Here is a 16,452-nt window from a genome sequence, read left to right as displayed (position 1 = left end):
AGCAACAATTAATAATAGCACAGATGGGTGTATAAATGGTCCAATACACCTTAAAAACAGCACAACAGCAAGATAAAGTAGAATGGGGGTCTCATTTTTAGAGTTATAACTTGACATTGCATCTATTAAAAGCAGTGCGAGAGGCATGATAATGGTCAAAGCCATGCACGTTTATGTAGAAAAACATTTAAATTAAGATAAGAAGGTATCCTGTATAAATCCCTTTTGGATGAATTCCCCATGACAGGCCCATCTCTCTCCTCTTCACCACAGCACCACAGTATTCACTGAGCACCAGTGGGCGGGGCCAAGGGTGCAATGGCGAAAAATAGGCATTGATGTTTTCCTGAAGAGGCCAATATCAGAAGACCAATTTCACGATCATTCAGGGCTGCACAATTAATGAAAATAACATAAAAAATGGTGATATGTTATTAATCACCTTTAAAAAGCTGCGATTAAAGACAGATAAACATGGTATGTGTGTGCTTTAGAATAATCGGGGGTAACCCTGCTCTGTGCACACGTGGGGGATCATGGGCTCGTGTTTTGAGCACTTTTAAAGCAGTTAATGTGCATTGTAAAAGAAAAGTACTGCAGGTGCAAACATTTGTGCAATTTCAAACATTAATAACACTACAAATTATTATACAAATCTACAAACGCAGCACAGTATAACAGAAAAGGAGTTGGCAGCATTTCACAAGATGTAAAACATTGTAAACTATCAAATACACTGCACTTTCAGCATAAAAATTTAAGCTCCAGATGAAAGTGAAGTAAATTGTACAGAAATGTATTACTTGTAAATAAAACAAATCAAATCCTCAAAAAAAAAAAATTAAAAATGTGTATTATATTATAAAAATAAACTTGACTGGGTCCCACGTTAATAATTTTTTATCATGCAGTATTCAAAAGGGTTCCAAAAAAGTGAATGATTTAATTTTTGCACACCCTATTTATTAACTCAAATTTATTAAAATATTATTTATTTATTTATTTATTGGTAAAAAGATATGAAGATAAATAATAACTGAGCAGTGGTGGCTCAGCGGTTAAGGCTCTGGGTTACTGATCAGAAGGTCAAGGGTTCAAGCCCCAACACCACTGAGACACCACTGTTGGGCCCTTGAGGAAGGCCCTTGAACCTATCTGCTCCAGGGGCGCTGTATCATGGCTGACCCTGCACTCTGACCCCAGCTTAGCTTAGCTTAGCTGGGATATGTGAAAAATAAATAATTTCACCATGTATATGCAGAAATGTATGTATAATGTGTGACAATTGATCAATTAAATTAAATTAAATATTTGTTATTAAGCCACTATGTATCATTGTATTTAAAATATACAGTACATATAAACATGCGTATTATCAAGATATAGATTACTATCATTTGTGTAGCCATATTGCCCAGCCGTGTCTGTCACTCTGATGCTATATTCAATTAATTTCATTGGATTCCATTACTTAACCCAAGGCACAATTTCAAATGAATTGAATGAAAATTCTGTCATAATTTTCTCTTTGCTTTAAAATTTAAGCAGCATACAAACGATCATAAAAAAAAATCTATTCTATTTGTGCACAATATTCCAAGTCTTCCAAAGCCATTTGATAGCTTTGTATGAGGAACAGACACAATTTTGACTCTTTCTTGAGAAATCATCATCCCCATCTGCCAGAACACTAAAATCCTGCTCTTATTTAAACATTAAAAAATTGCCATCTCTCAAAACATTAAGACAAGTTTGATGTTAAATGCCATTTGGCTCTTGTGTTTATCTTTTTGAATGAGATGTGCCTGCCTTCATGGATGGGATGATTTTCAGCTATTTAAACCTTAAGTTTCACTCAGTTCCTCACACAACGTTATCGTATGGTTTGAGAGGTCTTCGAATGCAGCACGAGTCATTTGTAGTACTTTAATAGTTCTTTGTTGTTATGTTTGGAATAAATTAGTTTTATGTTGAGAGGTGGTTTGGTTTGGGGATGGTTTGGGGTTAGGGTTAAAAGCACACGATAATCAAAGTATCAGCGAATCAAGGTCAAAGTGCTTGCGATTTCTGTGCAATATGCATCAGGCAATCTGTGATGTCTGAGACTGTTGCGGACCTTCAAATTGGAAATATCGTAATTTTGAGTTAAATGCTCATGAATAACCAAGCAAAGTCATATTTCCCTGTTGAATATTCTCAATCATACTTCAAAGTTCCGGAGTTACCAGAAAAGCCGGAAAGCAACTCTGTTTCAGGAAGGGCAATGTTATTTCAGTTTCAGTGCTGTATTCCAATGATATCAAGGTGCCATTTATGAGTGCATAATGTTACTCTTTGCAGTTTGCTTTATGCAAATTAAAATAAAAAATAATAATAAAAAAATAATTAATCATGGATAATTTTCGATTCTAGAAGTTTCAGAAAGAGACTGTTTGTCTGTTTGTAGTCTATTTAGACTATAGTTTGTAGGCATACATCATAAAGTATTTTTATTGGCATTATAATTAAGTGGGATTATTTTAATTATATTAATATTTCTTATTTAAAATTAATTTTAAGTCACCTTGAGGCCCCCTAGTGAGTCCTGGCCCCTTCGTTGAGAACCACTGCTCTAACAGACAGGTTTGGCTAAACTATGCTCACATTAAGAGAAAACAGAGGGAGACCATTTAATAATCCACATTTGGCTGAACAATCAAAAAACGCTGACACCATTTTTCTTTTTTTTGTCATTTTCAGTGTTGGCATAGTTACTGTGTTTTGCCTTCGTAGGGTACTGTACAGAAAATACTGTTTAATGAGAAATATATGAGATAGGCAGGGTTGGGAGGGTTACTTTTGAAATGTACTCCACTACAGATCAAACTTACTTCTCTGTCTGCTCATATGAATGTAACACACCATAAGAAAGTGTTTCACCCCTGTTCAAATGCACTTGATCACATCAATGTATATAGTATATATTTATAAATGTTTTCCATCTGAAAGGACTAAATATTAATTGAAACAAATGAAAATAAAATCCAAAGTAATCTCCTCAGTAAACAAAATACTTTTTGAATGTCATTTGTATTCTAATTACCAATGGTTTTAAATTGTAACTGTAGTGGAATACTTAGATTTTGTACTTTAAATACATAATACCGTTACATGTATTCCATTACTACCCAACTCTGGAGATAGGTTGTTTGCTTATTGAAATGAAGAGCACCTGCTGTGTTTAGATAAATGTAATATGAATGTGTATATGGGAACTTGCAAGCATTTGAATCTGACTAATTTAAGGACACAGTATGATTCACGTCTCGCTGAATCCCTGTTAATGACTGCAGTTGTTGTACAATGGTTGGTCGGAAAATTAATTTTATTAGCTTTTCTGAGGTCCATCAATTAATTTATTTAAATGCCTGTGGTCTAGATGGCCAATGACCCAGCTCAAAAACAAGGTAAAAATGTGAAGGCTATGAAGCTTGAATGTATGTAAATGAAAAGTAAATACAATAAATGTTTGTTGCACAAGTATAAAATACAACTTTAATTACAGCAAGTTCCTTATCAAGTCTCTTTAGTGGGACATAAAGTCTCAAAAACTTGAGGAAAGAGAGCCTGAGGGAAAGATTATGTTCACTCACTAATAAAAACACAACAAAGAAGCTTTAATGAATAGAATTTGTCTTTGTCTGTTCTGCAAATAAAATAGGACCTACATCCTCACTGAAAAGACAATATGATGTCAAGAGTGGCACTCCAATTGAACCATTTGTCCATTTTGACGCAGATATCAAAAGTGTCAAAAAAGTGTTTTTTTTACAAACACTTACAACTCGATTCATGGCCAGTTTATTTATTTATTATTATTATTGTTTTTATTTATTTATTTTTTGTATGTTCAGATGGCAAATGGAGGAAAAGTCACCATGTCTTGTTCTGCTCAGATAAAGGAAACAACTTTTATTACATTTAAAAAAATTATTTCTGTCAGAAATTACCGGATACCATAGCAGGGTTTAGAAGACTTAAAATATAACCCACAAGTTAATATTCAGCATAATTGTCATAAACCATAGATGTCCAAACGTCATGGTTACAACAAAGCACGTGTTTATCCTTAAGCTTTTGTTTTCAGCTCTGTCCTCATTTACATTTATGCATTTGGCAGACGCTTTTATCCAAAGCGACTTACAGTGCAATTATTACAGGGACAATCCCCCCGGAACAACCTGGAGTTAAGTGCCTTGCTCAAGGACACAATGGTGGTGGCCATGGGGTTAGAACCTGCGACCTTCTGATTAACAGCCCTGTGCTTTAGCCACTACACCACCACCACTCCATTTAAACATAATGTTATACAGCACCATAAATATGTTTGCCTCTGCAACACACACACCTGCATCAGCTGCTCCTACTCTCATCCTGGCATCATGTTTTGTTATTTGGGCACTGCATACTCTACGCATAGCATTCATACAATATTGAACTGTGCTTCTAAAATGCAAAACTTTGTACGAATCTATACAAATTTTTATAATTTTCATTTTAATAAGAAAATACTATAAGGATTACAATGTATTATTTGGCCTTTTTGATTCATAAATGTTGATAACATTTAATTTTTGCATGGGATTTGACTTTTTAAAATCAACATTTCCAACCTGGTCTCATAGAATAACATTGCTATAATTACATTTCTGCAAAAGAGTTTCCGTGACTCGTTCTACATTTCACTGCATTTTTCTGGTCAAATGAACACTACAGGTGCAACAACAATGGTTTTTTTATTCACTTTCACACAAAGAGTTAAACAGCAGTTTTAAACTTCATGAAAACCTATTTTTCACTCTCTATATTTCCACACAATACTATCTTATGACAAGAAACACTTTTACTTCAACAACACAATTTCAAAGGCGATATAGTTTAAGGCTTGCATTACACAACCAACTACACTTACAAGCTTATTCAGGCTTGATTAAGTTGTGCAGTGGCACTACTGATAGAGCATTGTTACGAGTCTTGCAAAGAACAAGAGTTGACAAGTGAGCTGAAAGTGTCATAGTAATGAAAGTAAATCTCATGGTTGCTTCAGCTATTGTATTTTTCATCTCACATTTGCTTTTTTTGACACTATAGGTTAGATTTCGGTTAAAGGTTTAGGGTAGGGGGGTAGGTAGGTTTTGTTGATTTAAAACTCGATAGAGCTTAAACACCTCATCTGATTGGGAGAACCTTTAACTTGCTGTTAGGAAGAACTCTTTCCACCACTGGTCCCAAGTAATGATTAACGATCAAAGAATTTTCAAAGTTCAAAGTTTATTCTTGGTTAAAGTGGTATAATTCTATGACAAATGTTTAATAAGGCACCAGAAATCACAGAACAGAATGAAACTGTTATAATGTCAAATTAGGCTAATGTATCAACTGCATTAAATAAATGTGATCGCATTGAACATTAATGTCATTATTTAAAAACAATATTATTAACCAGTTAATTCCAACAATTTTATGGATTCAGTAAAAATTCCTGAACATCTCTAAAATTGTTATTTTCAGATGCTGTCAATATGTCAGAAGTTACTGACATAACTTCTCTCAGCTCGAACCAGTCTGACCATTCTCTGTTGACCTCTCTCATCAACAAGGCATTTCCGTCCACAGAACTGCCGCTCACTGGGTGTTTTTTGGTTTGTTTTGGCTCTAGATACTGTAATGCATTAAACTCTAGATACTGTTGTGCATGAAAATCCCAGGAGATCAGCAGTTACAGAAATACTCAAACCAGCCCATCTGACACCAACTATCATGCCACAGTTGAAATCACGTAGATCACATTTCTTCCCCAATCTGATGGTTGATTTGAAATTTAACTGAACTTCCTGACCCGTATCTGATTTATTTTATTCATTGCACTGCTGCCACATGGTTGGCTGATTAGATAATCACATGAATAAGTAGGTGTACAGGTCTTCCTAATAAAGTGGTCAGTGAGGGTAGTTTTGACTTATGTAGCATTTTTGGTAATTCCCATATTTCCATTTATGTTATTTCACAATTTTGGTGAATTTACTATCTATTTACAGAATGTTAATAATGAAAAATAAGTTGGTGTGCCTAAGATGTTCCTTGAAATTATTAATCTTAAAAATCCAGAGACTTTTTAATTGTTAATAACTCAAACGACTGAGTAACACATTGAGACTATGGGGAGTACCCATAACCCCTTGCACTTGAAAAATTTTAATTATGTTTCCTTTGTCAAAAGAGACATATTAAATGGGTTTTATTAAGAATGCATAGGTGTTGTAGTATTATTTATTAATTTTTGTTTCATTGTTTTTTCATGCAAATAGATGTCACTATTTGAGTGATCTGTGTCCCCTTTGTTCAAGTTGGACCCTGTTTGCTCTTACTGTTTTATGTTAGTTCTCTTTGTGCATATGCAATTGAACTGCAAACATATATCCATGTCTGTGGAAATAAGGTTTATTTTATGATTTACCTAGAATCACTTATAATCTTATTTATTAGAGCTGTGCTATTGAATGATCTAGAGTACAATAGTCAGTGAGTGAATTCATATAATATTATTAAGTAAAAAAAACTTTAAAAAGCAAATCTCAGTTTATTGTACTTGCATTTAGCTACATTAACTTAAATAGTTAAATTAATTCTTTATGAACACCAAGTTAAGTGAAATTAATTACACAAGTTTTGGAGATGCCATTACTCAATTCAACTGAGGGAATGAGTTTACTCAATCAATTGAGTAAAGTCAACTTATTAGAGTTTTTAGTGTGTATTGTACTTACAGTATGTATTTATGTGTGTCTTTTAGGGAAGAGGCCATCATGTCCACATACTTTGAGACAGTAGATGATCTGCTTGCGTCATTCGGTCCGGTAAGGGACTGCTCCAAAGACAACGGAGGGTGCCGGAAAAACTTCAAATGTGTTTCTGATAGACGCATGGACTCAACAGGCTGTATGGTAAGTTGCAATGGCCACCACAATCAATTAGCTCAGGCCATCTACCGTCTGTGTAATAACTGGCCTGGTTTATGATTGACCATGTGAGTGTGTGTTGTTAAGTGGCATGGAGAACGTATGCTCATATGAGAAGAATGGCAGTATTCTGGCAAATTCATCCCATTACTGGCAGATATTTTTCTTGTTACAAGTGCAGATTCAATTGAAACAGATGAGAATGACAAAACATGGTTAATAGGTTTTTGGCGCTCGGCTCATAAAGCTATTATATTGATGAGCTCACAGCACTCTGAGCTGATGGAACAATCGATCATCTATAGCAGGGCAGGGCTCGATTACTCCCACGCACACTACTACTTATTAGGAATAAAAGTCAGTCACTGTTCTTCTAATGTCCATTTTCCCCAGCTGTAGTACTTAAAGTTCTGCTATATCACAACTGCTGATTGAATAAAAAAGTCATTACAGTAGAGAACAAGTTGGGTTCCCTGAAACACTTAGTATAACATTAGTAGGATGTTAGTGGGTCGAGTATGAGTCAAGACAAGACCAGAGAGGGCAAAGTCCAAATTGATACCGAGACCAGTAAAGGCTAAGACAAGAGTTTTTATGAATTTATTATGTATTTTAAAGAACTATAGGCACATATATCAAATAAACCTCATTTATTATTTTAACATTTCTGCTAAATTACAGTATAACTGTACAATAATTAAAATGGGCCTAAAAACCAAACAATAATGAATTAAATATGACAAAGTGTACGCAGCAAGTGATATAAAAATTTACATTCAATTTGTTTACAATCTCCTCAATTTCAATACTATGTTTCATTCATTGTAATTCAAGTAAGCATTTCTGCTTACTTTTACCTGCAAGATTTTATTTCAGGGTATGCACAGAAACCATTAAATTCTGATGACATTGAGAGAAGTATTTTTACATTTTCTTCAGTATGTTTAGCATTCGTGTAACTAATGAATAAAAGATTTGAGGCCGTTCAGACCAACACAGTGCAACGAACCCAGAATGCACATGTACATCCCTGAGATGTCTGTTTTAAGTTTTTTTTATCTGAAAAGCATCTAAAATCTGCTATATGTATATAAGTGATAAACATCTCATTTGCGGAATGTCTTATTGACATACGAGACATACTTATTGACATGGTGTTTGACTACTTTTACTTAATTACTGGTGCTGTCAGTCGATTAAAATGCTTAATTCCCATCAATCGCATGATTTAACATAGTTAATTGTGATTTATCCCAGATTTTTAAAATGCTGAAAATGTACTATATGTAAATATTTACCTGTGAAAATACAATTAAAATAAATACTGAATAGGAAAGAAAACAAACAATCATTTGTTTTAATGTTTTTCAATCAAAGCATTCCACAGAATGTTGCGTACCTCTACCACAATATGGACCGCTACCACTTTGTCTGTGTAAATGAGGAATTGTCAGATCAAACTAAAGTTAAATATGGAGTGCCACAGGGATCAGTTTTAGGGCCTCTGCTTTTCTCATTATATGCTTCCCCTGGGATCATATGGGCTTCAAAGGCTTTAGTCATTAATCTTACAGTTCATACAAAACTATATAAACTTTGTATAAACATTGACACCTAACACTTAATTAGTTTACTGATTTTAAACCATGACTTGTACTACACATAAATAACTAATATACTATACATAAATAACGAATATAGCCAGAGGGGAACTGACCCCCACAGTGAACCTTAGGTTATTTTTCTCCATTAACCATCATCTTAAGGAGTTTTTTATTTCTTGCCACAGTCACCTTTAGCCTGCTCATTGGGGGTCTAAATAACCATATTACTTATTTATTAATTCATTCATTCATTCATTTATTTATTTATTTTAAAGGCACAATTTACAATAATGTTTTTTGTATTAAATCACACTATTATGACTCTAAGACATTATAGATATTACAGCTTCTTTTTCTGTTAAAGTGTAATTTTCTGTAAATCATGTGTGTTGTGAAAAGCGCTATACAAATAAAAATGACTTAACATTATAAATATAGAAATGTACTGAAATGGCATCAATTTAAGTAATGTTTAAAGTTTCCCAAAGTCTAAGGGAGAGTGTAAAGGGATCAATGGAAAGGCGGAGGCGAGAACCGGCATGTCAATATAAATAATATTTTAATTAACAACTTAAACAAAAGACAAACACACACATATGACGGACATGTCCGTAAACTATCTCTCTCTCCTGCACAATCCTCTGCTGTCGACCCTTATCCCTCTCGGGAGGCTTGATTAGCCTAATATGGGACCAGGTGTGTACGATCACGACCCGGCCCCGCCCTCCGCCCTGCCACTGAGAGGTTGTCTAAATTAAAGAACTAGGGCCCATAGGTTGAGTATTCGATGCAATGGTCAGTAAATCTCTTAAACCCACACCCTCCACAATATTATTCAGCTGACTATCCACTAGATATCCAGTGTTAAGCACAGTTTTGAACTCCACATCAAAAGTGCTGCAGAAACGCGCAGGTTCGGAATGGCATACTACCCATTCTACTGCTTCTGTCTTATCTATGTATTGCAGAAATAGTAAGAGTATGATAGTATGCCATTCCAAACATATCCATCCTCATCTTGTGCTATTTGCTGTCATTAAGTGTGGTTTGTTATCTGTATAGCTGCATATTTCTTGTACTACTACAATTCAAGCTTCAATCTTTAAGAGGCAATTTGTTATGTAGACAGTGGAACATACATTCTGTGTCCCAATCTGCACCCTATCCACCCTAAAGAGTATCCGAGATTAGAATTAGGTTGTCCCAAATCAAAGTATGTGGAAATTAGTGTCCCAAATTTGTTCGTATGGTCTACTATTTCCAGTAGATTTTCAAAGTGTGGATCCATGATTGAGCTAATATTGCCCAGGATCCCTTGCGGAAGTGGAAACATCTGTTTACTGTCGGTGCAACGCGATGTGCTGCAATGGACGATTCCATGGAAGACAGCATCATTTATTATAATGGTTCTATTGCTTTTGATGCAACATGACTCTCCCGTCCGGTGTAGACAGGGTGTAAGTGTTAACAGTTGTGCCTGAAATGAAACGTGTATTATATTTAGATGCAACTGTTGGATGTGCGTTATGAGCAACCCCTGAAATTTTGTTTAATATTGTTGTGGAGCTTGTTCATTCTCTTCAGACTGAGTTTCATATATGGTTGAATTTGAGGGGCTGCACGATGTTAGCCAATCAGAACAGAGGACATTTACGTTGAAGTTTTATGGAGGCGCTTATGCCAAAATTGAGCATTTCAGACAGAGGGCCAGGGTGGGGAAATTATCAATTTTAATGAAAAAAAAAAAGTTACTAACAATATCAGTCTGATATCAAATCATCAATATACAAACCATATTTGCGACAATAGTATACCATGATTTATGTTCACTTCCAATATAGACATTTTAATTTACTGCAAATCAAGATGATGGAAAAAAAAACATGCAAAAAATAATAATTAACTGCAGTGATGCTCTGTGAATGCCCGTCATAATATTTGCATAATCTAATTATGCATTAGTTTACAGAAACATATTATTAAATGCTACATTTACAAGACTATAGTACATTTGATCACAAATCTTCGGATAAGGTAATAATACAATTATTACCAACTGAATTATTTTTCTTCTACAAAACGACTATTAGTGTACCTTCTTTCTTTCTTTTTCACTTCCAATTGATTGTCAAGTCAGTGTGCTCAGATAAAAGGATAATCATGTAACTTTTTGAAATATGTCTTTACAACTGTTGTGAAGGGCAACATCTCTCTGACAAAGAACCTACTTCATCTGTGCATTATCTACCAGTCAGGTATTTCTTTGTCTGGGAAAATACATTGTGTGTGAATAAATTAGTTTTGTTCCCTCCTTCACAATGATATATATATATCGCAATATCCAATTACATGGGCTGAGGGATCGGTGAATATACTTGCATTTTACATTGAAAAGTAAATACATTTATATATAAAACGAAAAAACTTAAATCAAATACATTTCTAAATTCAAATTGCACTCCAAATAAAACAGCAAAAAAATAATAATAATGAAGTGATAAATATATATATATATATATATATATATATATATATATATATATAAGTAACCACCTTTCCATTTACTATCAGGCAAGTATCCGTCTAAACATGCAGGCGGAAAATTACTTACACAAATGAAGACATAAAAACAATAATATCGATACGATAATAATCACTAAATTATAAATTACGGTTCGAGGTGAGCATGTTTTTGTATTAGTTTATGTTTTAATCACAGATGTATAGGCTGCAGTGTTGCATTCACAATGAACTGCTCTGTGGAAATAACGCGAACTGAACTCAAAGCACCTCCTGCACTGAGATATCTGAGGTCATTTGCAGCACTCATAGATGATACTGTTCTTGCAAAAAAGAATCAGTGAGAACCTTTAACATGTGTATGTTCTACAAGACTGCACGCCTCTGTATCAGCGTGTCATACATGAGCATAGACGGCTTTTCTGTCATCTGTTCTTAATAATATAATAAAGTGAGTTTCTTCAAGCGCATGTCCGTGAGTCTATGGGCAAATTATTTGTAATATTAATTTGATAATAATAATAGCATAATAATAATAATACTAATAATGATAATAATTTAATGCATTAATGGGAGAACATGCCAAATATCGTCTTGACATCATCAAAGTCATCAGCTATTGGCGATCACTCTGACCATTGTCGATCTCCCGAGGAGATCAGCAGTTACAGAAATTAGCCCATCTGGCACCAACAATCATGCCACGCTCCAAATCACTGAGATCAAAATTTTCCCCATTCTGATGGTTGATGTGAACATTAACTAAAGCTTATGACCCGTATCTGCATGATTTTATGCACTGCACTGCTGCTACACAATTGGATGATTAGATAATCGCATGGATGATTGTGGGTGCCAGATGGGCTGGTTTGAGCATTTCTGTAACTGCTGAGCTTCTGGGATTTTCACACACAACAGTCAGATTTGACTCAGAATGGTACCATAAACAAAAAAAAACATCCAGTGAGGGTCAGTTTTGTTGAATGAAACGCCTTGTTGATGAGAGAAGTCAACAGAGAATGGCCAGACTGGTTCGAACTGACAAAGTCTACGGTAACTCAGATAACCACTCAGTAAAATTGTGGTGAGAAGAATATAATCTAAGAATGCTTTTCTGAGATGCGGGTTGGCGCTGTTATGGTGGCATGAGGGGGCCTACACAAAATTGGGCAGGTGGTTTTAATGCTGTGGCTGATCAGTATGTGTGTGTGTATATATACTGTATATTAGGGGTGTAATGATTCTCTGTAAAAAAAAAAAACCATACCGTTCAGGAAGCACTGGCACCGCAGTCGGTTCACCTCACGTTTAATGACGCATCTGGAGCACGTTTTGGTCAAGAAAACAAAGAGTCAAACAGACAGGCACAGTTACAACCTCCCCTTACGCATCTGAATGAATCTGTAAATGGATACGCTCCACCTGTGTTTCACATGGGTAATCTTGTTGACATCACTGTTCTGCAAGCGTTGTGTGTAGATTAAAATTTTAAGAGGGGAAAACGAGACACTGATAGAGAAGCCCACTGCATTTCTCCTTTCTGGGAACATTTTCTTTTTGCAGTCAATTACAACAGTGATGGTCGAAAGACGTTTTACAAAACAGGCACTGTTTGCAGACATCACTCGACACAAGTGCTTGATACTGGTAATATACACTCACCTAAAGGATTATTAGGAACACCTGTTCAATTTCTCATTAATGCAATTATCTAATCAACCAATCACATGGCAGTTGCTTCAATGCATTTAGGGGTGTGGTCCTGGTCAAGACAATCTCCTGAACTCCAAACTGAATGTCAGAATGGGAAAGAAAGGTGATTTAAGCAATTTTGAGCGTGGCATGGTTGTTGGTGCCAGATGGGCCGGTCTGAGTATTTCACAATCTGCTCAGTTACTGGGATTTTCACGCACAACCATTTCTAGGGTTTACAAAGAATGGTGTGAAAAGGAAAAACATCCAGTATGCGGCAGTCCTGTGGGCTGAAAATACCTTGTTGATGCTAGAGGTCAGAGGAGAATGGGCCGACTGATTCAAGCTGATAGAAGAGCAACTTTGCCTGAAATAACCAATCGTTACAACCGAGGTATGCAGCAAAGCATTTGTGAAGCCACAACACGCACAACCTTGAGGCGGATGGGCTACAACAGCAGAAGACCTCACCGGGTACCACTCATCTCCACTACAAATAGGAAAAAGAGGCTACAATTTGCAAGAGCTCACCAAAATTGGACAGTTGAAGACTGGAAAAATGTTGCCTGGTCTGATGAGTCTCGATTTCTGTTGAGACATTCAGATGGTACAGTCAGAATTTGGCGTAAACAGAATGAGAACATGGATCCATCATGCCGTGTTACCACTGTGCAGACTGGTGGTGGTGGTGTAATGGTGTGGGGGATGTTTTCTTGGCACACTTTAGGCCCCTTAGAGCCAATTGGGCATCGTTTAAATGTCACGGCCTACCTGAGCATTGTTTCTGACCATGTCCATCCCTTTATGGCCACCATGTACCCATCCTCTGATGGCTACTTCCAGCAGGATAATGCACCATGTCACAAAGCTCGAATCATTTCAAATTGGTTTCTTGAACATGACAATGAGTTCACTGTACTAAAATGGCCCCCACAGTCACCAGATCTCAACCCAATAGAGCATCTTTGGGATGTGGTGGAACGGGAGCTTCGTGCCCTGGATGTGCATCCCACAAATCTCCATCAACTGCAAGATGCTATCCTATCAATATGGGCCAACATTTCTAAAGAATGCTTTCAGCACCTTGTTGAATCAATGCCACGTAGAATTAAGGCAGTTCTGAAGGCGAAAGGGGGTCAAACACAGTATTAGTATGGTGTTCCTAATAATCCTTTAGGTGAGTGTATGTCAATAAATGCACGTGAGGGTTATTTAAAAGGTGCACGCAAATTATTCATGTTTCCATTCGTAGTTGTAATCTATCAAGAGCAACAATAACGTGCTTTGATTAATGGCATTAAGATTCCGTTATAGTAATACACTGATACACGCCGACATCACCCAGGGAAAGAGACGCAGGTGAGCCGAAACTGCATACACTTCCATTTTTAAGCAGACTTGACATGACAGACATGAAACAATAAATAAAGCAGTTTGGGTGTTCATGTGGGATTTCCACGGATGATTAAAATACTCAAGCAGCGTTATCACTGCATCACTTCTCCTATGCATTCTAATAGCAAGGTTAGTCCTTCTAATGTGATGTATAGCTTCCAAATATTGAATATGTTGTGATGAGTTGGAAGTGCACTTTATGTTGATGTAGCGTATTAGGGTATTAAGTTAAAATATTGATTTAGTAATTAGAGAAATTTTAGTTAAGGTCCCTGAAAAAAATGTATAATGGTTTTACTATAGTAATATTGTAGTTACCATAACTGCTGTCACCATGGTTTTCTGAGCAGAAATCATGGATTTGATACAATTAACCGTGGTTTTATAACAGTGATACTCTAGTTACTATATAGTAATTATGATTTTACTATATATTGTAACCATGACAGTAACCATGTTTATATTGTGGTTAGTATGATTTTAATACAAATGCCATGCTTAAACATCCATAGTTTAACCATGGCATTTGTAGTAAAATCTGAGTAACCACAATGTTGTACTGTTGTACAAAAATTATTGTTATTTAAGGGTTTACCAAATAGATTATTCTTTGGATTTGGCATATTATACAAACCGAACCATGTGAAATTCAAACCATTACACCCCTAATATATACACAGGTTTGGCGAGTAACGGAATACATGTAATGGTATTACGTATTTAAAATACAAAATATAAGTAACTGTATTCCTCTACAGTTACAATTTAATAATTGGTAATTAGACTACAGTTGCATTCAAAAGTATTTTGATTACTGAAGAGATTACTTAGTATTTTGCTTCATTTAATATTTTGTCCTTTCAGATTGAAAACATTTATCCATATAAATTATGCGATCCAAAGTGTTGAAAACACTTTCTTATGATGTGTTACATTCATACGAGCAGACAGAGAAGTAAGTTTGAATTAAGTTTGACGCAGAAGAAATAGAAATAACCCTTGTGTAAATTGTCAGCTTTACGCTAAACATTTTTATTGTATTCCTCTCAAAATATCAAAAAATCCTTAAAACAAGATCAATTTGATTGATCTTGTTTTTGAAATAACACTGCATAAGATATTTAGGTTTTTCAGAGAATGAAAAAATACACATTTTTAACATGTGTATTTTGTCTTACTGTACTGGCAGAGTTTTTATAGTCAAAACAAGTGAAAATCTACCAGTGCTGAAGAAGTAATCCAAAATATTTAGAATATGTTACTGACATTGAGTAATCTAACGGAATACGTTACAAATTATATTTTACAGCATGTATTCTGTAATCTGTAGTGGAATACATTTCAAAAGTAAACCTCCCAACCCTGTACAGTATATATATATATATATATATATATATATATATATATATATATATATATATATATATATATATATATATACTGTATATATATATACTGTATATATATATACTGACGTAATTCAATATGTAGATTCTGAAATATCAGTCAAAGAGTGTCATAACAAGTTATGAGGCTAATTGCTAATGATGTCTCTATGACAATGGTTTTTCTGGGATCAATTCGTTGAAACATGATCCACAAGTCATAGGTTTGTCAGATCGTCCTCATTGGCTCTCTAGAGAGTGTTAGAATCCATATTTGGTAGGAGACACTATCCCACGCACATTTTAACTAATGGAATAAAGTGCCCACGAGAGCTGAATTTTATATTTATATAAATATATCTCCATGGCAATTTCTCAGGGCCAGCAAAGCCTTCTCTGCTGGCGTAACATGCCTGATATATAAATATCTTTTTCATCCTTTCATTCTCATTCACCTTTTTGCCTATGTATTTTCAACCGCTTTCCACTCCTAATTCATCTACAAACGAACAGCAAAAAAAAAAAAGTTGATCCAATCAGAATTAATTCCTCAATGCTTATAAGCAAGCATGTGGGCTGTTTCACAAATCGCATGCTTCTTAGCTAAAGCACCATGTGACTCTGAGCTCCAAAGTTTGGGGTCACTTGCCAGAAATGATTCTCATGATCTTAAAAATCTTTTGATCTGAAGGCGTATGCTTAAGTGTTTGAAATGATTTTTGTAGACAAAAAATATAATTGTGCCACCATATTAATTAATTTAATTACAAAACATAGCATTTTATATATATATATATATATATAAGTTTTTGATATGGATGAATTGGAAAGAATAATTCAGAAAAGAAGACCATTATT

At 35.0% G+C, this 16,452-nt stretch overlaps 1 protein-coding gene across 1 annotated transcript in view; it reads left to right on the top strand.

The window, feature by feature from the left end:
- Window positions 1–16,452, top strand: part of LOC127633152 (astrotactin-2-like) — an 875,437-nt gene that overhangs the window by 544,334 nt on the left and 314,651 nt on the right. The window contains exon 11 of the mRNA XM_052112037.1: window positions 6,833–6,983. Coding sequence (XP_051967997.1) covers window positions 6,833–6,983 — 151 coding nt within the window. The remainder of the gene's footprint in view (window positions 1–6,832; window positions 6,984–16,452) is intronic.

This window comes from Xyrauchen texanus, chromosome 3 (assembly GCF_025860055.1).
Source record: "Xyrauchen texanus isolate HMW12.3.18 chromosome 3, RBS_HiC_50CHRs, whole genome shotgun sequence".
Taxonomy (NCBI): Eukaryota; Metazoa; Chordata; class Actinopteri; order Cypriniformes; family Catostomidae; genus Xyrauchen; species Xyrauchen texanus.
This window is presented reverse-complemented; position numbering and strand designations above follow the sequence as displayed.